We start from the raw sequence: 24,619 nt of genomic DNA on the forward strand, positions 1-24,619 counted from the left end.
ATTGCACAGAACTTTGCCAGTTAATTTTTCCCATTGCCAACATTATTCTGAATTCTAATTCTGCCTTCCAACACTGTTTTCAGATGACATGAGGCTGGGAAGGATGTCAATGTCAGCTTTATAAACATATGGTCTATTGCATCATCCCAGTCATTACTGAAAAGCAGCATTGCAACAGTGGAGCCAACAATCAAAAGTTAAAATGCTAGCCTAAAAAGCAAGGGTGGAGAAGAAAAACCCTAATCATAAAGTTATTCTTTGTTGTTATGGCAATTACAATTATGTCAGAAAACAGGATGCAATGAAAGAAGTTCATCTGGACAATATTCAACCACTTATTATCATGGTTAAGGATTTTCAGCTCTTTCAAAGTATATCTCTGAGGAGGTGAGAAAGAATATTGACATTTGGATAAAGGATTTCATTCTTAATATACTCCCTGTATCACAGTTTAGCACTTCTAATCAAAACATTTATTTTAAAAGCATGAACTGTCTGAACATATAATTGGAGGAAGTAAAGAATGGTTTTACTTGGCTGTTGATTAATATAACATGTTTAATATTTTTTGTCTTCTCTCAACCTCAATAACGGATACACATCAACAGAAAACCGTTCAGCAAGAGCTTAGTAAGTAATATAGCACTAAACATTCCTACTACTTAATTATTACTGGTTTTAATTGCTTGATATTTTTAATGTTTCTTGGTTTGGAATCCCATCTCAGTTAGCTACCTGCTCCAAATATGACCAAGCAGTTCCACTGCTTCCTTTGGCTAACCACATCAGCGGCACTTCAAATCTGTACAGCTGTTTTACTCCATTTCTGTAAGACATTCACACACACTTCAAGCTTCTAGGCTAAGAGGGCAGAGTAGATTTTAAATCCCAAGTGGACTGCAGCTAATGAATTTTCAACATCCAATGTGAGAGATTACCTCAGACTCAGCAATGGTGTTATGACACCCTGCAGATTTCACTGGCCACTTTCTTGTTACTGTTCATTAATACTTTTTATTTTGTATTTTTAAACAGATTCAAGATTTTCTCAATGTATTTAGCAAACCAAAGCATACAATAGAAACATCAAACAAAGCTACACTGCTAATTCACACACTTTTTAGTAGTGCACCATAGTAAATTCCTTCCTTGGACATACAACACAGCCCAAGTAACTGCCAGGGAGTCATCAGCTTGCTTTTCTTGGCAAAGAAAAAGCTAACAAAAATTTTACGCACAAATGCAAGATCTCAAAAATACTTTAAATACAACACTACAGTCACTAATCACACCTAAAACATGTCAGGAAAATACTGAAAAAGTGTTCTCCATTTTTCCTTCCTTCCATTCCTCTTCCTTTTAACTTTTAACTCCTGTTGAACAGGTTGTTGGTAAGACTCCTCCTCATGTCAGTCTGGAAAACAATCCTGAGGGCATTCCGCTTGGTCACCTTTCTCAGCAATTCTCACACTATGCATGAAATATTCCTGTCAGGGGCATCAGGAGACGATGCTATGCATCCTAGTGAACATCACAAGCAGGAGGGTGTTGGCTCTGCATGGCAGGGATGGACTGCATCACCTCCAACCTGTGTGAACACAGCCTGGTGTCTCAGCCAACAACCAGGGAAATCACAGAGAGCATGTCTTGCTCTGAGGGTCACAGGTTACCTAAACTCTTCCCTGAAGAACTGTTTGCTAGCATTCAAAACTTAATGTTTTTAAACCCCTAAATAGTTAAGCAAGAATGCTAAGAATAAGAGCAAAACAAAAGTCATCAAAAAAGTTCTTCCTCTAACCAACTGCTCTTCTCACAGGTATCTTTAGAAGAAGCCACTACCAAAACTACAGACCAACCTCAGTACAAATGCACAGAGTCAAAACATAGGCTGTTCTTGACAAATACAAGAGCAACCTAAGCACCTAATATTTTCCTCCTCCTGTCTCTATATGGAAAAATCAAACTATAGAGTTTGAGCAACATGTGAAAATAGAGAAAACTCACTGAGTTTAGGTGATGATGGAAGTGGTGTAAGTATTATTCTGAGAACCTATTAATTTAGCTACCCTGAAGAATACTGGTTATTTATCTGCATAGTTTGAATGGCTCATCAGAACAATTTTACCCAAGGAGGTAACTGACTAGAAATCCCTAGCCAAGCTTTAAAGTAGTTTGGTAGGCATCGTCAGTGTTTTAATTCATTCTTCTGTTTGATAAACTTTTATTATCCATCTCTACCTCCCTCCAGGGTCCTAACACTTCTTACTTGCCAAAAAAACTTGTTTCAATTCCAAGTAACACACACATTTTGGAAACTTTTTTATTCTTTTGACACTCATCTTGCTTCCACCCAGGGGAAACTCTGGCTGTGTATCCTTATGGTACAGCCCAGCCAGAATCTACAGGCAGAGATGGAGGACAAGAAACACCAGCACTAGTACAAAATGACAGTTTGGAGGGTTACTTCTGGACAATTCCATCAGCTTTCATGCAGAAAGTGAAAACCTACTCCCTACCCCATAAACACTGGAGAGTACTTTTCCTTTACAACAGTAAATCTGTGGTGATCACCAGCCTCAAGCCAACATGAAAAGCAGATGGTATGCTTTCAGGAAGGCTGAGATTAACATCAAGAAAAATTCTGTGCATTGCTATCAAATTTTATGGAAAATAAAACTTTCATTTTAAAATGGGTCAAACCTTTGAGAAAACTGCAGAACAGAGGGGACCAAAATGGTTTCAAATTGGAACAAATAATCTCTTCATGATCCTGGCATCAAGGTATTTTCTCTAGTGCCGACAGCTATTTTTAAGAGACTGAGGATATCCATGCCTCTTCTCTGAAGGTACTAAGGACTGATCTTGGGTGCTAATTCACACTAAGGGACAAACCATCTGCTCTCAGCACAGAGCAATGTCCAGGAAACTTACCTTATCACTGTCTAGCGTGTTCTGGGAGGTTCGTGAGGCAATTGAAATAGTATCAGGCTGGCTGCTGCCATCTCCCTGACTGTCCAGGTCCTCGCCATCCCTGCAAAGAATTCAGGTCTCATTACAAGAGTGCCACTGTGTTTGTAACATGCTAGTTAAGGAAGTGAGAGACTCCCAGTGTGGCAGCAGACACCAAATTCAGTGATGCAAGAATCAAATACTCAGTACTTAATACTCTCTTACTTCTCTGCTGTAAGAGAAGAGATTAATTTGCAAGGTATACATCCTGTGGAATTAAGGCAACGACCAGTGAGCCAGAAATATGGAAACACACTTGCCCAGTCACTTAGCCAAAGCTAGTGAGGAGGACAGTTGGTGACACATTTCAAGCTTCATAAAAGAAAAACGAAGGACCTGAGTAACAAATGCAGAATTGCAAAAATCTAAAATGTACAGCTATCCTGTTCCAAATCCCCTTCTGTAATGGCTCATTTATACAAGCCAGGGACTGTTCAGAGCAGAAATCTCAACAAATTCAGCACTGCAGGAAACTGTAAATTAATGATAAGATAAAAGTGGACAAAATGACTCTTGCTTTTGTCCAATTCACTTAAAAGCATTCAAAATTCAACAGTACAGAGGAAAGAGCACTGTTGTACACTTAGAGATCTCTGATTATTTGAAATACTACTTACCTTCTTCCTTTCTGTTTTGTTGTTGGTGCAGTTTTGGGAATGTGGATGGGCTCTTTCAATGCTCCTTTCAGATGAATAGTCCTTTCTTGTATCACTTCCCGGATGTGTTTGATCCAGTCCTGTTTATTCTCTATACTGGATGCCTTTGATATGCAAAAGAAACAAAACCCCCACAAAGGACCATTATGGCTGAGTAGATCCACACATACAGTCACAGCTAATAAACACAAAGAGGAACGCATAAAGAATGACTTTGTGAAAAATTTCTGAAAAACCTGAACAGAGAAAAGGAAATTCTAGCTGTCTTGTTTTGAATCCCCCACATTACTTTACACCTCTCAACATTATTAATATTGGTATTTTAAAAACATTTTAACCTTAATTCAGAGTTTTCTTTTTTAACTTGATGACTAAAGCCCTGTATGCATCTCATGTGAATGAGATGAATTCCAGTAATAACACCTTGAATACTGATAATTTAAACTCATCCTACATTTTAGGTCAATTCCAACTTGGAAGAATAATAACCTACTATTACTGGCAAAGAAGTTAACTTTTACTGCAACACATTTCATGTATTACTCTTCCCATTTTTTGATACATATCCTGAGGCAGAAAGCTAATTTAGGGATTGTATTCTAATTACTGCCTGCAACATATCTATTATTTTAAATACTCCAGAAATTACTTGATATCCTGCCCAACTTGTAATCTGATTGCTTAGCCCTATTTAACCCTGCACCTGAAATGCTAATAAATATAAATATTATTTCAGAGCTAAAGAAATTATTATATATACTTTCCTTAATTATATACTACTTCTCTTAATTGCTGTCTCCTGAAATAACTGGCTTCAAATATATTATAAATACTTAATCTATTATAAATATATAATAACCAGGAATTCTAAAGGGATGAAGAAAATTGCAGGAACAGATGGACAGGTAGGAAAAAGAATTTTGTTTTCTTTTACAAACAAAAACATTTAGGAAAAGAAGCTAAACATGACCTTTTAAAAGAATCATTTATTTAGTTTTTCATGGAATTTACCTCTAATACCAATGAGGTAAGGAAGTGCTTGTTTCCAGCCTTCAAAACCGAACAAACAAAGTCCACAAAATTGTGGAAGAGCTTGATATATCATAAAAGTTTTGTAAATATCATATGCACTAAGTAAAGCATGGAACAGAAACACCTTAAAGTGATCTTATGTAAAGAATCCATAATTACAAGCTTTTATTCTGTTCTGCCCTGGGAGGATCATTTCAAGCTGCAAAGCATTGTCTCTGAAATTATGGGAACATTAAAAACTGAAAGAAAATCTAGTATGCATTAATGTTACACTTAATTTCCTTGCATTCCTTCACTGCTGCCAGAAAGCTAATGTAAGCTTTTGTTAGCCTGTAATTCACAAGGAAGAGTGTGACATGTGAATTGGAGAGGCCATTTTTAAGTGACATCATTGAGTATTTGCTATGCATATATGTGAAATCACAAACAAGTTTAATAGTAGGTACATTAATCTATAAATGGGAATATGAACTTTGTTTCAGCTCAAAAGAGCTCCTCAAAACATGAAAGATTACCTATTAGCTGCTTATGGTATTTACAAAACAGGTTCTTCAGTTGAGAAGGAATCCCAGGTTACATACCATAATCACAGAAAATATTGATTTAGCCATTCTTCTAGCTAGGCAAAGAGCCCTGCTGACACCTGTAACTTGCTCAGACAAAAAACTTCTAGGAATTACATGCACTTTTATCCAAAGCAAGTAGCTTCAGAAAAACTTGCAGCCCACGGAAAGACATAAAAATCTTTTGCAGTGTTTGTTTTCTGCATAAAAATATGTCATGAAAAACAGCATGGCCAACAAGCAGCGATGACTTGAGTGTGGAAGGTAACACTGATGCAATCATTTCTTAGTGACACCAGCTCCCTGTCAGCTGATTGCTGAAGTCTTCAAGCTTATGGAAGCCCATAGGATCAAACCTCTCCCCACCATGATTTGTGAAAGCAGGTTTGTCTAATGCTTCAGCAGGCTGCAAAGATTCCCCTCTGCTCTCAGGCCACATGAGTTAGATATATACACACCACCACTGCTGCAATCCCAAAGAAAATTGTTTGTCAGCAGCTGTCCCTCCCAAGGCAGGAAATCATTCCTTACTTTCCCAACAAATAACAACAACCACAAGACTTGCTATAGACTAAAAGCACATCTGCTAAAATTACCTTGAGAACAATTTTGTTGTCTGAAGTTGGTGTCCTTCCAACCCACAGAGCAAACTTGCAGGGGTCTCCTTCTACATGTTCTGTGACACCCAATTCAGAAGTCTGGAATTAAGAAAAAATTGTTAGGACCACACAGAATTTTTCCTCAGAAGCCAACAAAGGCATGCTAATAATCTACAAAATTGAGCACTACTATTTAAAGAGATTTTCAGAAGCTTAAGGCTAACTCATAAGGCTAGAGAGAATCCTTTATTCTGGTGGCAGTGTGAGGTCTCTTCAAAAAAGTAAGAACTGCAAGTTTAACAATCTTTTCTATAAAGTGACAATAAACAATAACACTTACAATCCCAAAAATGAATTACTGATTTTAGTTTTTGGACTTGACAGGAAAACCCTTATAATTCTAAAGATGATGCTTGGCAAAAAATAAGTTTTGGCTCCTCTCCCTGTTCATTTCCATTGGAGAACACTCACTATTTACTAATTTTTATGCTCCCTCTCAGATAAGATATACTTAAGAATTCTCTTGCTATCTTCTAAAATGCTGGATTCTTTTTTATCAAATGAGCCTTTCCTAGTGTTTCCTTCCCTCTGAAACAGATGAAATAATTCAGAAATGCAGTTTCCCTGGAGAATTTTGTGAGACAACTACATGAACAATCAGTCTTTGGGAATGTTCTAATGTCAGACCTTAATGGCTAATTATCATCCAAAATGTTTTCACTTTCTAACTGGAACATCTCACTCATATGAATTGGCTTCCACTTTAAACAATTCATACAGGCTCTATTCCAAAAAAAATTACAAACTAAGAAATAGAGCTCAAACTAAATGAACCCTCACTCTCCAACAGCTGCTAAGTATTCTCACATGATTAGAAGCTGTATTTTTCCCCTCATACACATCATCATTAGCACAGACCTCAACACATGAGATGCTGGATACTCAATACCTGAGTAAAAGTACTTTTTTTCTTGTCTCATTTCAATGCCAACTTGGCTCTTTCTTTGGTGTTGGTGGGTGAAAGCTTTTTAGTTTTTTTTGTCTTCTAAAATAATCCCATCCCAACATCAACCCTTCCACACACAACTGTCTTTGCCCAACAGGCAGTTGAGCAACACAGCTCTCTGCAAAGGATGCTAAGTCTGCATGTGGCTCTCCAGGACAGGCTCACAGAACAGAAACCATTGTGGGTTACTGGATGCATGGAAACCACACTGAGGTGAGGAAGCTCCCAAACAGCCTGTTCCTGGTGACTGGGAGAGTGTTCTGTCCAAGTAACGCCTGCTTGCCTTTTTTCCCACAGCCCTCCGTAGGCATTTGCTCCTGGACACTTAATCTCTTGCCAAAGGAGTTCATTAACACCTTCTGCCTATATGTATTTTTATATACGTACATACATACACACATACATATATCTGTATATACACATGCATATATATATATATATATATATATATATATATACACACACATACATACATACATATATATATATATATATATATATATATATATATACATACATCTATGGATATCTACTATGGATATCTATATCTCTATATCATGCCATTGAGTATCCTGTGCTGGGGAAACCGTGACGTTCATTATGCACAAAGCAAAGAGAAGCACCTCAAAAAGCCACCTTCCAGAAGTCACAGGATAGCATACAAGAAGGATCTTTAACTCAAATCAATGCATGCTTTCAACACATGCCTTTTCTAAAGATCAAACTATAAGAGCTGCTATATTATAAAGATGCACTACAGGATATCTTGCCAGATAGAATATGACAACAAAAAGAATCCTTATATTTTAAAAATTGAGGTACAATGAGAGTCTTCAAGATTTCCATCAGCTTCTCTAAGACCTAAGGCTACTATTAAATTCCTGTTGGAGGAACTGACATGACAATTTAACAGGACTGATTTTTCAGTTTTGTCACCTCTCCCATATAATCCCTTGGCAGCTATTAATATTCTCCAATACACCAGCATTTCTTTTTTTAATTTTGAGTTTTTAAGAGCAGCAAAGAAAGGTGTGATCAACAAACAGCTGCAGCAGTGTTACCTGCTAGCTATTTAGTATCAGGAAGGAAAGCAAATGTTGGAAATGAAATGACAGAATATGCAACCAAAGATACGGAAAAAAAGAGGGGTTTTTTTTCACCAACCTGTTTTACCAGTTTAGACACAGAAGTGGGAAGTGGGAATGAATGAAAGAAAAGGAACAGAAGCACAGGGAAAAGACTCAGTATTTATATCATCTAGACTAAGTTATATATCCCAATAGGATCAATACAAGAATAATGTTTTCTAGAGTGTAGTTCTGAGAAGGGAAGTAATTTTAAGTACTTGCTCTGAACTATTTTAGCTATATAAAAGCTAATCTTGCCTTTGATAGGTGCAGAGCAAGCCATGGGAGACTGTCTTGCCACTTGGCTACCTAAATTTATGGAGTGTGAATACTGCTCTCACTCAAGTCATCCAACAAGATAGGAAGGTAAGGATGTGAATTCCAGAGTCACATTGTGTAAAGTATGCATTCTAGAGATAAGGAAAGCAAGAGTGGAGGTTTTGGGGTTGATTTTTTCTTTTTAGGGTTTTTTTTTTTTCCTTAGATGGGAAGAAAACATTTCCACCTTTACATACTTTCAGTAGAGCATAAGTACTATAATTCTATATGCAGAATTTTATTGTAAGACTACTGGTCTCAGCAAACATTCTGGAATGAACTTTTCCAAAACAAAGTTCTTCCCTTCCCCAATCAGTAGGTGTAGAATATCCACTAAAACGAATCCTTAACAGCAATAGCAAACAAGAAAGTTGAAGGCAACTCATCAACTCCTTCCATACTTCTGCTTTATACAAATAAGTGTTAAAGAATCTGCAATCAGCACACAATTAAGACAAAACCAGTCTAGCCCAATGTTGATTTTCATTTGACCTGACACACCAAGGCTGACACGTACCCCTCAGTAGCTGCTTTGAGCCTATCCTTTCTCCTCAAGAACAAGACAAAGCACCAAACTTTAAAGGTTCAGTCTATACATTCCAAGGCTTTCTTGCAGTGCTCTGTTACAGTTGTTCAAGTTTTTCAGACACACTTCAATCACCTGAGCTTAGTTAAAGCCTAATCTGGACAGTTTTGTAAATATGATCAGTTGTTCTTCCATACTTACAAAAAGTTTGCTCTTGTAAATGTACTTGCTCCTTCCACTTGAGTCCTTCACTTCTTTACTGAAAACCAAGGACATCTCAAAAAGGAAAAGGTGCCTCTCTCTTCCCTTTCGAATCAGAGTTTTTGGGTCCCACACTTGGAAGGATTCTTGAAGGATGAGCTCTCCCTGAGATTCTATATTTTCATCAAAGCCTAAAAACAGAGCGAAAGGAAAGACTCACCATGAAAACGTGGTAATATAAGTACCATAAGAAGCACAGCTTCTGTTCATTAAACTATATGATTTTCTTCTCCCTGACAAAACTTCCAAAAGATGAGATTCCAAGAAAACAATACTGAGAACAAGACTTGATTTTCACACTGCAATATACTAAATGTAACTGTAGCTCAAATGCACTTCTAAATTTAGACATCCAACTGTTAAGAACTTTATCAACTCTTCTGGCAGTATTTTACCAACAAATGACAAATCTGTCATTTGTCAGCTTCTGGTAACCTCTTCTGTGATGAAAATGATTTCTCTTATGAGCTTTCTGCCACTGTACAAAGTAAGCAACTTGCAAAGACACAGAGCAACATCAGGTTCTTCTGAGAGTAGCAAGCTCCCAAATGCCACCTTTTCTGGAGGTATACCTTCTCTACCATGTGGGCAATGAGCACAGAAATGTGTTCCAACTGGGGATGGAGAAACATGGCAGCTTGGAGCTGTTGGCATACAATCAGCCTACCATTGGTCATGCCAGAATTGATCCACGTTACAGTAATTACCAGCTGGATCATTTGTATTGAGACATAATGAAAAAAAGATGAAGATTGAGAATACCAACAATTTTACTTCCATTATAATGGTAACATATTCACCCAGTTTAATACACAGCTTTAGAGCTGGAGGACTGTCAACCATACTCTTCTGAGTGGTATCAAAATGTATTTTAAATAGATACTGCTTGCCAGTTCTCATACTCTGAACAGGGCAAGAGTATGGAGAGGATCAGAGGCAAGTTCCGCCAGGATGTTCATTCAAAATCCTCCGGAGACATAAAGAGGAAATGTGCTCACTCACTATATTTGTCCAACGTGGGATGACTCAACAATGCACGCACGATTTGTTGTAAAACCAACTTATGTAAAAGATTAGGATATTCTCCAGAGTCACATTCCCAGTGTCAAAAGATGATTAACAAAGCTGGTCAGCCTTTATACTAAGACCACCTCCTGAACAAGCATTTGGAAGTGTTCCTGTAAACTGACTGACATCCTTACTGTTTAAAATCAAGGAATAGAGGTGATTTGGAGCATTTATAAAATCAAGGATCACATGTCAAACCAAGGCAAATTTTACAGTATCTAGCACAACACTGAAAATTCCACAACAAGCTTCACACTACTCCCAGAAGGCAGAGGAGAAGAAAAGGCATATTGATTAGAAGCATTTAGAAGTATTTATTCAGCAACTATAGGGTAAGAGGGCCCTGCTTTTTTTTCTCCAAAAATTTAAACACCCAAGAAAAACACTTTTATTACTAAATGTATGATTGCACCATTATAAATGATAACGTGCCAATTGCAAAACAGATTTTGGCATGAAGTTGTTCTAAGCACATAGATGCATTACATCCAACCTCCACTGTCTGCCATGAACATGATTATGCTGGCTTAGGCTAGGGCTAAATTGGCTTATGCTGACATTTTACTGCCAGAAGATAGATTTCAACCAGAAGTCTGTTATGGAACAGGCAGCAAACAGATGTGGAAAAGGCAAACTTCTTGGAGACAATTATTTCATACATAAATCAGCAAAATCAACGATAATACACTTATGAGCCTCATACAAAGAAGCTTAGGTTGGAGAATGCAGCCAAAGCCAGCCTATCTGACCAGTCACCTATTGCATTTTGGGTGAGTAGTGGACTACCTCATTAGCCTACAGGTTTTTCAGATCTGCAGTGCCACAACTATAGATCAAGGTGAAAGAACACTTCAAGAATTACTAAAACTCTAGCAGCTGACTTATTTTCCTAAATAAACTTTCCTAAATAAATTTTCATCTCATATAGCCCTGCCAAAATGGTATGAAAAATACAAACCCTGAGAAAAGAACATGTTCACAAAACAAAGTTCATCTGCAGCACACAATGAATTGGAAAGGCAGCTTGAATCCTACCTTCCAGCATGCTGAGGTGCATGGCATCATTGGCTCGCTTTGGCACACTAAGCATCACCTCCAGGCCATCCTTAATCTCACCTTTACCTTCTTCACAGCACGTGAGCAGCTCCTGCAAAAACCAAACAGACAAAACGACTCTATAATTTGTTTTTATACTAATACGACAGACAACCAAAGAGTAGTTCTAACAAACCAAAATTCATTTTTGACCCATAAAATATTTTTGAACTTCTTGACACAGTTATCAGATGCTGTGCTACATCAAGGCCCAGAACAATGCAGCTGCCAAGTCATGAAGATGGGGGAAAGCAGGGCAGCACAAAAGGAGCCTTCCCACCTCCCATGTCAGTCATTGCTCCACTGCACCAAACACCTGCTCTGTACAACTCCTGATAAAGATTACATTGTTTTATTCTAAGTATTCCATGAATGACTATTCTGTGTTCATACAGTTAAAAACAACCTACAGGCAAAACTTTTCAATACAAACTAGCATTAACTAATGGACAGAAGTTAGAGAATTGAACATGCTGAAGTGTTGTAGCAGAATTTAGGGCATACAGTTCTCTGGCCATTCAACATCCCACAGATTTAATGTAACAGTGTCTCAGCTGGTATTCAAATTTCCTGGCAGCTTTCAAGCATTTGAACAGTATCAAGATAAAATGTAGGTTACATAACCAAAAGGGCATATTATGTTACTTCTGTTATTCAAAAAGCCCACTTAATTTTCATTCCCTCAGGTTAAATTCCTTTCCCTCTTTTTAAAGAAAAAGCCATGTGATTTCTAATATTATGATCATTACAGTATTTTTATTCAACTGCCAATACCACTATCACAGCAAAACACTACATGATTCCACCTAAATTTTGCATGACAACTGCACAGAACAGTGAGAGTAACTTTAGTATCTCTCAAAGGCACAGAAGAGGAGCAGCTTCAACATCATTTGGAAAAACAAGTGAAACTTCCAGAACTGTAAAATGTTTCATTTATCATTCAAGTTTTAGGCTCTATTTTTAGCTGCTATTTACTGGACATTTCCAGGCAATATTACAAATAAAAACTCTTTGTGCAACAGGTCTACAGGTACAGTCACTATGTGTAAATATTTACCAATACACACAGATATTTAAATGCCTCATAGATATCTGTATTGCAGATTTATATATAAATATCTACTTTACAGTATTTAATATCATCAGCATAGCTAATGTCTTACCAAAATCTGGTGTAGAAAACAATACAAAAATGGTTATACAGTCCTACAGCCATGAATTACTTTTTTACCCTGCAAATGCAAATTATATTTTCTAAGTAAACATCAGTATTCATGAATATTTTTTTTTGGTTTACAGAAATCTGGACAAAAAGCTGCTTGTTTATGCATTCTTTCATTTTCAGTTGAAATTTTGCAGCAGCATTTGTGGCTGCCCAGGATGCCGGAGTCTTAGAGAGTAGAGTAGAACAACCTCCTGATTTTAGCAAGAGCTTTGCCTTCTTATGACCAGCAGAATCAGAGGAAGAGCTCTGAATTAATACTGACCTTTAAAAGAAGCTGGTATTTTGTTATCCTTTGGACAGGCTTGATAAGGTAAGAGGAGATAGAGTTGGCCAGTCCATGTCGTTGCTGTATCTCCTACATGGAAAAAACAAACATTTGAGGACTGTAAGCACCAATACTCAGATATAAACTGTTTTGAGGGATTATGAAATAATATACATTAACTACAAATTCTATTTTAGCAGGAAAAAAAAACCAAAAAACCAGGATAATCAGATATTCCAAGCACAATGAATATGTGTAATGCTGTGCATCTGCCTGCTCACTTGGTACAAACAGAAGATGATTACCTCCAAGAGCACCTGTGAAACATTTCAACAAACCTAAATACAAAGAGCAACAATTAGAGACACAAAATGTGTGGCAACACCTTTTTTAAAAAACATTAGGATCTGTATTTCTTTTGCTACTTGCAGGAGAGGAAAAACCCTCACATTCCAGTGTTGCTGGGAAGGGGCAGGAGTGCCAGGAAGGCTGAGGTAGAGGTTTCTCAGCATCTCCTGCTATTTCAGTGCCAACAGCCACAGATGGCCTCATCCCCCACCAGAGGGAGCACCGAGTAACAGTTTCTGAGGCTACCAAGCACTTTAAAATAAACCAGCCACTTACAAATAGAAAAAGAAACAACATCCACGAAGCTAAAGGTGGAAACCAGAATTATCGGAGAGCTAACTGGGATGATTACAGATTTCAGGTACGGACTAGGGCTGAACTCCACTGATAGGGTCTGCCATTTATCATAGCATTGGATCTACTTCAACCAAGCAATTTCTAACAGCGAGTTATGCCCCACAGCTATGTGCCATCAAACCATGGTTACAGTATCAGAAATTCCCCAAATGGGATACACACGGTATTTTCACATGGACCAGTGGTGTCATCAGTGGAAGTGCTCAAGTTCTCTGTGCACAGAATTAAGTCTTCACACTCCTAATATACTTTAGGTGAACTAGGGGATGAAGAGCTCTGGATCTAGTGGTAAAACAGATAGATCAGAGGAGGTGATGGCAAGAATTTATTTCTAGTAATTTTATTACAGCCCTGTGTTATTTTTTAAAATGGTATTTCCTAAATTTTTCTTGGAATTTTTTTGGTCAGATCAACCTGATTCTGTGTAACTCACCTGCTCTTCTTCAAACACTGAAAACTTAACAGAGGCTTAACAGAAAGGTTTTGCCTTACAATGTTTAGAAACCTCATTTCCTCAGTGATTAGACTTTTGAGATTAACCTCAAGGGCTTCAGGGATTTCCTCTACTTCCCTCTACTTGTACAAACAATTCTAAAAAAAATTGTGGTGTCATCATAAAAAAATTGTGGTGCCATCATACAGCTAGTAGGGAAAAAAAAAATGGAAAAAGACTGAACTCCAATTGAATAATCTATTAATACATGTGCAACTAAAGCTCAGTCACCGTGGCCAAAATTCCTCCATTAAACTTCTAACACACCTACATTTTTGTTGCTTTTCTATGCAGAATATTGCACGTGTAGGCCATGGAACCGTGGGACAGAATAAGGAGGTTCAGCCCTTCTGAATAACAGCAGTGAACTGAATTACCACTACATGCAATTACAATTTAAAAGCGTTCCAAAACTCAACCAACATTTCTATCTTGATTACATACAATGCAAACTAAGCACATCAAAATGCTAAGATTTGCAGGATGTGCCTGTGTGAGCTGAAGATTCATGTCTCGGTTGTTGTTGCCAGAACCTGCTTCCAGTTCTGAACCACTCTGGTATTTGACAGCGGCTTTTCACATCTGATTTGACAGCTCTGTAACACCAACTGAGCAATGTAACCATGTGAGATACAGAACTGATTTTCTTGAGCTGACAGCTTAATAAATTGCAGTGTTATTAACAGGAAACTTGCATTTCTTAACAAATCAGCAGAACCACAAATATGAGTCAAAGAGCCAAGGTGTTTTAGGTTTTAAGATTATGTACTTACATCAAAGTATGCTCCTGCATGTTCTAATATCAGCTGAGTGGAATCTGGCTTATTTTTACAGTAGGTAACGTACATCTGGAATTTGTCTGCCTGCAGAACAAAATGCAAATTTACAAAGGTTATCAGAGAGCATCATTCCTCTCTCAAAGTTTTTACGCCATTATCAGAGAGCTTATCTTCCCTATCAGGAAACTGAGCTGTACAGAATTACATTTCCACTCAAACTAGCAGTGTAAAAATACACGTCAGGCAAGTAAGACTGTAAACAGCAGCAATGTATATAAAAATAGGTTATTTAGAGTTAAGACAAACCAAATCTATACACAGGTTTAGGCCACTTGCATACACTTCAAAAGCAGCTAAGGACTGGCATCTGACAGGAGTGACCTAATTATTGTTTTCTCAGTTAAAGACACACACATTTTACTTAAATTTGCAGGAAGAGGTACTTTTACAAATCAAAAAAGGATCTGAGAGCAAGAATTCATCATGTCATGCATCCTATCCCCCCTTCTAAACGTAAGTGTGACTTCATTACCCAAGTAACAAAGCAATGTCCAACATCTTCTGGTAACTGTTCATATTTTTCCAACTCCTTGAGAAATATACTGTGGGTAGAAAAGAAACAAGTAGTACAAGGCCTAGGAAACATGTTCATTACAGCAAATTGCTTGGATCTATTGTCTGTGGATAAAGGCTATTAGAAAATTTTCTGTAATACCAAATGTATGAGCTAAGGAAATAAAGATAACAAATAGATAAAAATGTGTAATAAAAGTACTAATATAAAATATAATTCAATAAAAATTCTGATGAGAAGATCAGAAATTGCACCAGTGGACATGCAGTTAATACATAAGAATACATAAAAATTTAGTAATTGCTGTTGTTCTCTATCAAGAAGGTTTCCTACTGTTTTCAGTTTCAAGAAAAACCTTCATCTCAATTTAAAAAAACCCCAAACACTGCTTTTTGGATACTCAAGTTCTCAAGTTAACACAAAGCATACAAAGAACTGTAAAATTGGGGTCTGGAATATACTAGGTGCATTTTATTACTAAGAAGAATCATAACCCAATACAAATGTGTACATAACCAGGAAATAACAAAGAAGGAAGATTCAGAGCAAGACTTCTGTACACAGATTCCCCCTAAGAACCACTCCATTCAGAAGAAATGGAGTGGACAAGTCTCTTTTATGCTCTGTACTCCAGTAAATGTAATGATGCTGGAGGATCTCCACAGAAGCTAAGAGCCAAAAAGAGCTGGGAGCCCTACTCTTTCCCACTAACAGCTGCACTTGGATATTGGGAATGAGGGTTGTGAAACAATGACAGAGCCCTAATGTTTGTGCTATGTTTGTATTTTATTGAGTTCAATGGTTTTCATATCTTTAGAACAACTGATAAACCTACAACAAAATTCTGGTGTATCCAAAATTCTCTTATATGCTGAAAGATGCCTGAGGCTGAAAAATATAATTTCTAATGGTGTACCTACCTCTCTGCAAAAAGATACAGCTAAAGTAGCAATGCAAGAGGAAAATCTTTCAAGTTTTTAATGGGAAAGCATTTATTATTGAAATACACAGTATTTTCACTAGGAAATCCCTCAGGTCATCATTTGGATTTAACAGTAGTATGGAAATGGAAGATAAGTCACTCACTTATTGTGGAACTCATAAATTTCCTGCATGTTTCCAAAGATAATGTGTTCTTTGTTTACAATACCAGGTGGGATCTCCTCAACTCCACTTGTCATTTCCCATAGATATGTCTGCCCAGAAAAAAAAAAAAAGTGTGAAAAGCGATGATAAACTCCCAACAGACACAGCCAGGTATCTGCAAGTATGCATTAAACTAGAAACTAGGCAAAGATCATACAGCAGCATCATCTCCAGTTGTGACAGTGCCTGTTGTGTCAAATATACCTTGTGATTTTGACAGTGAAATACAAGTTCTAAAACTGACAATTTAACACAGTCCCGAGACTTCATAATTTAAAATGCATAGTGTTCTTGACAAACTCTAATGCTTCAGGATATTCCTTATCAAGGTCATGTCTGCAGTCTAGAAGTTCATGCTTTGTGCAACAGCTACCACTGAACATTAGTTGCTTCAGCAGAACAATTACTGGGCACTTTTCCATGGAATCTCGCTGAATTTCTATTCAAAAAGTCAGCTAGTTGCAGAACATGTGATACAGATAATAAGAGAATTAGCACAAGCTCTCCCCTATTGCTAGCAAAGCAAATAAAGTAAACCCCTCCTTTTTCCCTCCTCTCTCTAAAACAAAAACTCCCCACATGATTATGAATTGGGAAAGGAACAAATACTGAAATTCATACTAACAAAGGCAAAACATATAGGGTGAATTCTGAAATGGCTGTTATCAGATGTAATTCTAAGTTTCTTCCTAATGGCAGTAAGAATACTTAAGTTGATCCTATGATTCCAAACCAATCATGCTCAGCTGTTAAAACCAGAAAAAAAACACAGAGCAGCGGATTGAATCCTGCCTTCAAAGATTAGTGAAAAAAAGAAAACTCACATCCATGCATTCCCGGAGGTCTCTTACGTAAGCCTTTTCTGTCTGAATTAGCTCAGCCATAATGAACCTTAGGTGACAACAGAAAGAATAATCAAATCTCAGTGGGTTAGACCACTGTGAACACATAATAACCAGAACCCATCGTTCTCCTCATCAGCTTTTGCTTTTCCACTGCAGCAAGAAAAATCTGAGAAGTGAAATGCGAAGAGAGACTACAGAGGAAGAAAACCTATGAGGTAACATCCCTCCATTACTAACCAGGACAAAATGAAATGGGGAAGGAGATGCAATTTTTTCTCTAACACTTTGCACTGCTACAGTCATTTAACTTTTGTCTTGCTTCCTCCCCTTACACATTTATTTTGCATTATTTCTAAAAAGGAAAAAAGCATATTAAAAGAAGTCTAACAGTTTTGAAAGTTTAAGATTCTGTTATGTTAGAATTATCTACTAGAACAAGCATGTGACTAAACGGCAATAAGAGATACTGAGTACTATCACTCTCTTTTTACCATTTATATAATTTCTAAGCTGCCAGACAAGCCATGACAGTTGTTTCATATCAGGATTGATTTATGCATTCTCATTGATTAAAAATAAATAAATGTATTACTCTTTCCTGCGGGCAGACTTTCGTTTTTCTTCGTTAAGCTCATGAGCAGCATCGCGCAGTTTCACCTCTGACCCAGGGACACTGGCTGGGATTATATCCAGCTGCAAGCTTTTGCTCTTTATTAAAGAAAGGAAGAATTGATTAAGGAAGGAGACAGGAGAAAAAAGTAGCTAAATCAAATGCAAGTAAAGCTTGTTTGTCTGTCATCACACTCAAATTTCTCTTACCGATTTATTGGAATCTGAGGAAATACCCAGAGCTTTCTCTAAAGAGGTCCTGTATTTCTCCATGCGCAGGGAAAAGTCTCTGTACCTCTTATCCACTGCTGTGACACATTTTTTAATCTCTGTTGCATGAGCATGCCCTTTTTCACAAAAGCCATCAGCCAGCTGTATCAACAACTTCACCCTCTCTTTGGTTTGCTATGAAAACAGGAAAATATCGAACAGTTACAAGCTCTACATGTCATGCAGGGGGTCACTGTGCTTAACTGCTACTAAGTGCAATTAGAGAAGGAATTGAAGAAGCTACCTTCTTCCTCTCTCTTCCCAGAACTCCTTTAAACAGATACCTTTTACTTATTAAAAATAGCACAAGATTTATGTAGGTTTTCTTAGGCTTTATTATTACATGACTAGAAGCAGATTGTTTATTTTTCTTTGAAATATATGCTTCATATCTAACCCAGAGATTAAATTCTGCTAGGCAAGCCTTTCAGCATGAGTACTCTTGCATCAATACAAAGGCATTTTCATGCCAAAGAGGGTACTTTTTTTATTACCACTGAAACACTGATATTAGACCTGACCCACAGTCCCAAGAATCTACCTCCTTTAGACCCCACAGAAATGCTGAGATGGAAGTAAATCTCGTTATGTGCTTTACTCTTTAATGGATGAAGACTGAATTCTTTAAATCTTTTCTATATTATGCTTTGTTGGCACAGAACTGTTTGAGAGAAACTAAGAGAAACAAGTAGTCATCACCAAATCTCTAAATGCTTTTCCCAAATGACAAACTGCCTAAAATTATGCACTTTCTTTCGTGTAAATCATAAATCATCCACAATGGATGAGTTTACACATCCACCTCTCTGTCATGAGTGGAGTCAGGGCCCTTGCTAGCAGGGAGTTAAGCAAAACAGTCAATAAAAACTTGACTCGTACATTATTGAAAAAATCAAGTTTGTCCTCTCTTAATTCTTTTCATTCCCTAATGGTCCCTCATCCAAGCATTTCTTGTCAGTATGGAATTAGCAAGGGCTAACATATCCTCCCAGCAGGTGCCAAGGGAGTGACACAAACAACATCCTTTCAAAAGGGGCACCAATGTCATCTGCAGGCTGAAAGAGGGAATAAGGAGGAGTAGTGGTGCTCTGCATACTGGAAGGGATCCAGGAAATCAAAGTCTGAAGCAAAGATCAAACAGAAGAAAATCCAGGTTTGAACATCAAAAGTGATCTCTGCTCTTTCTGGATTTTCTTTTCTCCCTTCCCACATGTCCCTTGACCATCTCCATCTCCAAGTCTCTTCTGAGGTGATCATTCAGACAAATGAACACTCGCTTATTTTCCTGGGCTTGATTATTTCTCTATGAAGGTTGGAGAGCCAGAGGGAGAAACGGGTGACAGTTTGAACAGGAGGTAACATAAAACAGAGACAAGACAAGGCTACAAACTCAGGTAGTTCAGTCATGCAATGGTTGTCTGTCTTTCACATGGGAAAACTGGAAAGCCTCAGGAGTGACAACTTTACAGTCTCAGGCCTGTAAAGGCCTCCAGAGATGCAGAATACCATTCTGCTGCCTGACTCAAAAAGGTTTACAGGAGAAGCACAGAATACTTTAATAAAATTAGTTACCTAACAAATAAAGCTTTAACTTTTCTAATATCTTCTAATTAATAATTAGAATAATAATACAGCTTGTTGTATTTTATATCCTCAATGAACATTCAGCAATCCACAATCATGAAGATATGAAAGTGGAAATTAAAGGCCCTGAAACGTTTGTAGGTATTGAAAACATTGTTAAGCTACTTCACTGTGATTTTGTCATGAGACATCAACAGCATATGGGGCTCATGGAGCTCCAGTAACAATGAGTATCTGCTCCTTATCTTCTGTTTTATTCTATTCTCAGCAGAAATACAGACAGAAACCACTGCAAGTAAACAGATCTTGATGGACACATCCTTGGGGGATTTTTTGATGGGCAAGGGGAATTCAGTTGCTTTATTTTGTTTCAAATCTTACATAATTCAACTTCTACTCAACTTGGTTATCAACAAGCTGGAGAAGGAACATGATGCACCCTCAGCAAGTTTGCTGATGATATGAAACTCGGGGAACCAGCTGTGCTGCCTCAGTGGGAGCTCGACAGGCTGGGGAGCTGGGCAGAGGAATCTACTGAAGTTCAACAAGGGCTAAGGCAGGGTCCTGCAACCTGGGGAAAATAGCCCCAGTACTAGCAGAGGTTGTTGGCTGATCTACTAGGTAACAGCTCTGTGGAGAAGGAGCTGGGAGCCTTGGTGGATGAGCATGAGCCTGCAGAGCCCTGGTGGCCAGGAGGGCCAACAGTATCCTGGGGTGCATCAGGAAAAGTGCAGCCACAGGTCGAGGGAGGTGATCCTGACACTCTTCTTGACCCCAATGAGGCCACATCTGGAGTATTGTGTTCAGTTCTGGTTTCCACAGTTCAGGAAAGACAAGGAGCTAATGGAGAGGGTCCAGCAGAGCAACACAAAGATGGTTTGTGGTCTGGAGCACCTCTCTAACGAGGATAGACTGAGGGAGCTGGGCCAGTTCAGTCTGGAGCAGAGTGAGAGGGGAATCTCACCAAAATATAAAATATCTCAAACATATCTATCAGGAGGATGATACCAGACTCTTCAGTGATGCCCAGTGACAGGACAAGAACTAACAGCCATGAACTAGAACACAAGAAGTTCCATCTCAACATGAGGAAGAATTTCTTTGCGCTGAGGGTGGCAGGGCACAGAACAGACTGCCCAGGGATGTCATGGAGTCTCTCCCTCTGGGAAGACATTCAAAACCCACCTGGACACATTCCTGTGTAACCTGCTCTTGGGGACTCTATCATGGCAGGGTGATTGGACTAATTGCCTCCAGGGGCTCCTTCCAACTCTAAGTATTTTGTGATAATTAAAAAAAATTATTTTACCTTTGCTGTGATCTGAAACTCTTCATGTTCTTTTAACAACTCTTGAGTGTGCTGGATACTGGAACCAGTGGAAGTATGTGTGGATAAATAAAACTCTCCATTGTCATGAATCCATTCCAGAGCCTAAATAAAGCATTAATGAAGAAAAGTGAGAGAAAAGACAATATATTTTTGCCAACAAAAACCATCTGTAATCAGTATTTCACACACATAGTTTGGCCACAGGTGAATTTTACTCCTTGTCACTTGTGGCAATCATCTAATACCTCTACAATACCAAATAGTTCATAACTCTGAAATAATTCACAAAGACTATGAAGCAATGCTTAAAGAATTAAAAATTATGTATGAATCCAAACACTTCAGGGAAGTCCACTACTGCAGGACTAGAGCAGTTCACTATTAAAAAGTTTTAACTAATTATGTTCATAGTTTTGATAGTATACTTTCCTCAGCTGAGGAAAAAGAAAAAAAAATCACTTTTTTGGTGCCACATGGGACAGCCATGCTCAGAAATATATGAGTTCCAACATGTAAAAATGTGCATAAGACCACCAAGTGTACAGGCTAAGCTTTACAAGCATGTAAGATTTAACTATCGCTTTTGCTGGCATGTATTCCAGCCTCACAAAGTGTGGTCTGTGCTCCTGGAAATAAAACCTGCAGCAGAGAAGGAACAGTGAGATGCCTCAGTTAAAGCAATTTATGTATGTATAAGCAGAAAAAAAACCAAGAACAAAGAACTGCAAACTAAGATTGTTTGCCTTCCACATCTGACACTTCATTTGCTCACTATTATGAAAAATTATCATCTTTGTAATTATCTATGATTTACCCACATTACCTGCTGCCCTTTTAAGCATAACTCAGTGGTCGTGAGGAATCTCTGGCTCCTGAAAAAAGCAAGAGCTGTCTCCAACTGCTGCATAACAGTGAAAATCTAACTGACAACTGTTCTGCAGCTCTCAATACAGGCTTCCTACAGCAGCAGGCAGAGGGATGGGAGCTTAGAAACTTCTCGTCTCTGAAAAAGCCAATAGCAGATGTTCAAAGAGTTTTACACAGCTTGCTTAGAACCACCTTATCACTAAATGCATGTGTAGCTTCTGTATCTTCAGTAAATACACAGAACAGAAGGCAAAAATTTAATAACCCAAAAGAAAAAGTAGTAGAATGCTGGTGGGTGTTCACTCTTTCCCTGAAAGGATAACCTGAAATTATGAGCATTATCTATCCACACTACCAAGAACAGGAAAAGATTTATCCTGGTGGACAGTAGATATGTATGTTTCACACACATAGCCTTACAATGAATCAGAAAAGGCACTGTCTGTATTATAATTTCACCAATGATTTAAGCTCATCAAAACTGTGATGAAACAACGTTGATTCCCTTACTTCCACTTCAAATGTTTTTCCTTCTTGGTGCAGAATCTGAAATGAGTAGAAAGCCTTCAAAATTCAACACCAAATGTGAATGCCAGATGCCATTTTCTTAGTCACATACTGATGCAGGTGCAAGCCTGATAAGAGGGGCTATAGTTTTAAAAGTTGCTGATGGAACATCTGTTGGACTTCTGTCAAAAAAGCAACATTGCAACCAACCACCTCTATGACACATGTTGTCATTCCAATGTCAATCTTTGCAAGTGAAGACTGATATGGACAGGCACAGCACGGCTACCATATTACCAACAACATTTAATACATCTCTGCCTTTTTTTAGTGGGTTTATAACACAGTGCTAGAATGAATGATAAACAAAAAGCTGCCCTTCCCCAAATCACAGAATGGTTTTGATGGTTTTAAAAATCATGTAGTTCCAATCCCCCCGCCATGAGAATAAAATGATGTTGTCTCTTTGTAACTTGCTGGCACCTCTTTAGAGGCACAATATGACATAAAGTTCGACACGATCTAAATTCCTATACTTTAGATCAGTTTCTACTTCACCTGAGGCATCACTACAAGAACTGGAGGAATCAGTTTAGGGATCAGGTAAGCCCTTAACTCTGAAAGGATTTGAGAATCTAACCCTGTTCTTGCAAACTGGTGTGGTATCTTTTCCATCACAAGGGCATCAAGTTCTGAAAGCACAAGGAACAGGTTCTTCCAAATTCCAGAAAGACATCTAAATGAAGACAGCAACACTTCCATTTTTTTTGGCTAATCACTGTAGAGTCCCATATATGGTTTGGTTCGCTTTGCTTTTTGATGACTGAACTGGTGATTGCTGAAAAATGGGATTTACAATGAAAATGCTGACAGATCTTTATCTCCAGTGTTTGACTGTTGGTTAGTAATCTCTATACAAAAACAAGTAGATCATGTGCTTGTCAGAGGTTTAAATTAAGGTTATTCAAAAGTAGGGCGGGGAGGCGAGGGCAGGGGGGTAGGGAAGAGATGGTGGTGTTATTTTAAAGAAGTATCAGACTTCAAATTCACTCCAAGATGCATCTTGCATTAACTTCTTTGTGAAAGCATGAAAAGTAGACTTGAAAATTCATTCAAGAGAGCAAACCAGACCAACAGTATTTAAACTTTTGTCTAAATTAGCTGTCAGAAAGAAATAGAAGATTAGATTTTTGAGCCCTTTTAAGAGGATCTGACTATATTTTACACTATGGTCATTGTGTCATTTTCTGCAGAACAGGAACAGATAGCTTCCTTTCTTTGTCTTATAATCAGTTAAAAAAAACCCCAACAACTAAAAAACCATCACTTACCACTTCTGCCTTGAACCCCCTACTTATTTTTAAGGCATTGTTTTGATTAGTGAAGGAAATTTTTTTTTGCATGTGAGGTAGTTACTTAATAGTCCTTTTCAGACTGATAAATTCAACAAAATACCAAGAGGTGTATCTATCATGCAGGAAACCATGAAACCAAATACAAAGAACTGAAAAATCACAGTAATTCAGTTATTATTGTTTAATGAGTTATCCAACTTGTCAGATTTCTAGAACTGCCAATCAACTTAATTAGATATTTTTTCTCCAACATCTGAGAAAAATGCTGCTGCCTGTAATTTCCCCAGACAAATTAGGTGTGTGTGTTAAAGTTAACAAGCATAACAATTTGTCAAACACAGGCTTGCAGAAATTAGATTTGCCAGTACCAGACAAAGCTGGCAGAAGCAAAACATCACCTTTAAGTTACAACAGTTACAGACACACTGCCTCACCAGATTTAATTGTTCTGTATTAAAGGGGAGGCAAAGAATTCAACTTGCTACTTCAATCCTTGTGATGTTTCAACCATTTGAAATATTGAAGTGAATGACAAATTTGTTACTGTGAGAGGACAGTGAACCCCTGATCATACCAAAGAGGATTTTTATATAAAACCCTCACCTGTTTGGCACTTCTTTCAAACACCACATACTGCTGGCATTGATCAAGACGCCTTTTACGCATGGTCCAATAATGCAGCACACGGTTCTCCCTCTGGAAGAGTTCATTCAAGATATCTGAAGAAATGAAAACAGGGCTTATGACAATCAAATTTAAAATATCACACTAAAATCAGGAGAATAAAGTACTTTGCATTGTA

At 37.8% G+C, this 24,619-nt stretch overlaps 1 protein-coding gene across 2 annotated transcripts in view; it reads right to left on the reverse strand.

Moving 5' to 3' along the window:
• Window positions 1-24,619, reverse strand: part of TRIO (trio Rho guanine nucleotide exchange factor) — a 246,352-nt gene that overhangs the window by 74,261 nt on the left and 147,472 nt on the right. For both annotated transcript variants that reach the window (XM_064705497.1, XM_064705498.1), the window contains exons 20-33: window positions 24,421-24,536; window positions 21,068-21,190; window positions 18,115-18,309; window positions 17,888-18,003; window positions 17,275-17,341; window positions 16,391-16,500; window positions 15,263-15,332; window positions 14,725-14,814; window positions 12,751-12,843; window positions 11,201-11,312; window positions 9,038-9,228; window positions 5,857-5,958; window positions 3,627-3,769; window positions 2,932-3,031 (exon numbers count right to left, since the gene is read on the reverse strand). In XM_064705497.1, coding sequence (XP_064561567.1) covers window positions 2,932-3,031; window positions 3,627-3,769; window positions 5,857-5,958; window positions 9,038-9,228; window positions 11,201-11,312; window positions 12,751-12,843; window positions 14,725-14,814; window positions 15,263-15,332; window positions 16,391-16,500; window positions 17,275-17,341; window positions 17,888-18,003; window positions 18,115-18,309; window positions 21,068-21,190; window positions 24,421-24,536 — 1,628 coding nt within the window. The remainder of the gene's footprint in view (window positions 1-2,931; window positions 3,032-3,626; window positions 3,770-5,856; window positions 5,959-9,037; window positions 9,229-11,200; window positions 11,313-12,750; window positions 12,844-14,724; window positions 14,815-15,262; window positions 15,333-16,390; window positions 16,501-17,274; window positions 17,342-17,887; window positions 18,004-18,114; window positions 18,310-21,067; window positions 21,191-24,420; window positions 24,537-24,619) is intronic.

The sequence above is a fragment of the Zonotrichia leucophrys genome, chromosome 2 (assembly GCF_028769735.1).
Source record: "Zonotrichia leucophrys gambelii isolate GWCS_2022_RI chromosome 2, RI_Zleu_2.0, whole genome shotgun sequence".
NCBI classification, from domain to species: domain Eukaryota; kingdom Metazoa; phylum Chordata; class Aves; order Passeriformes; family Passerellidae; genus Zonotrichia; species Zonotrichia leucophrys.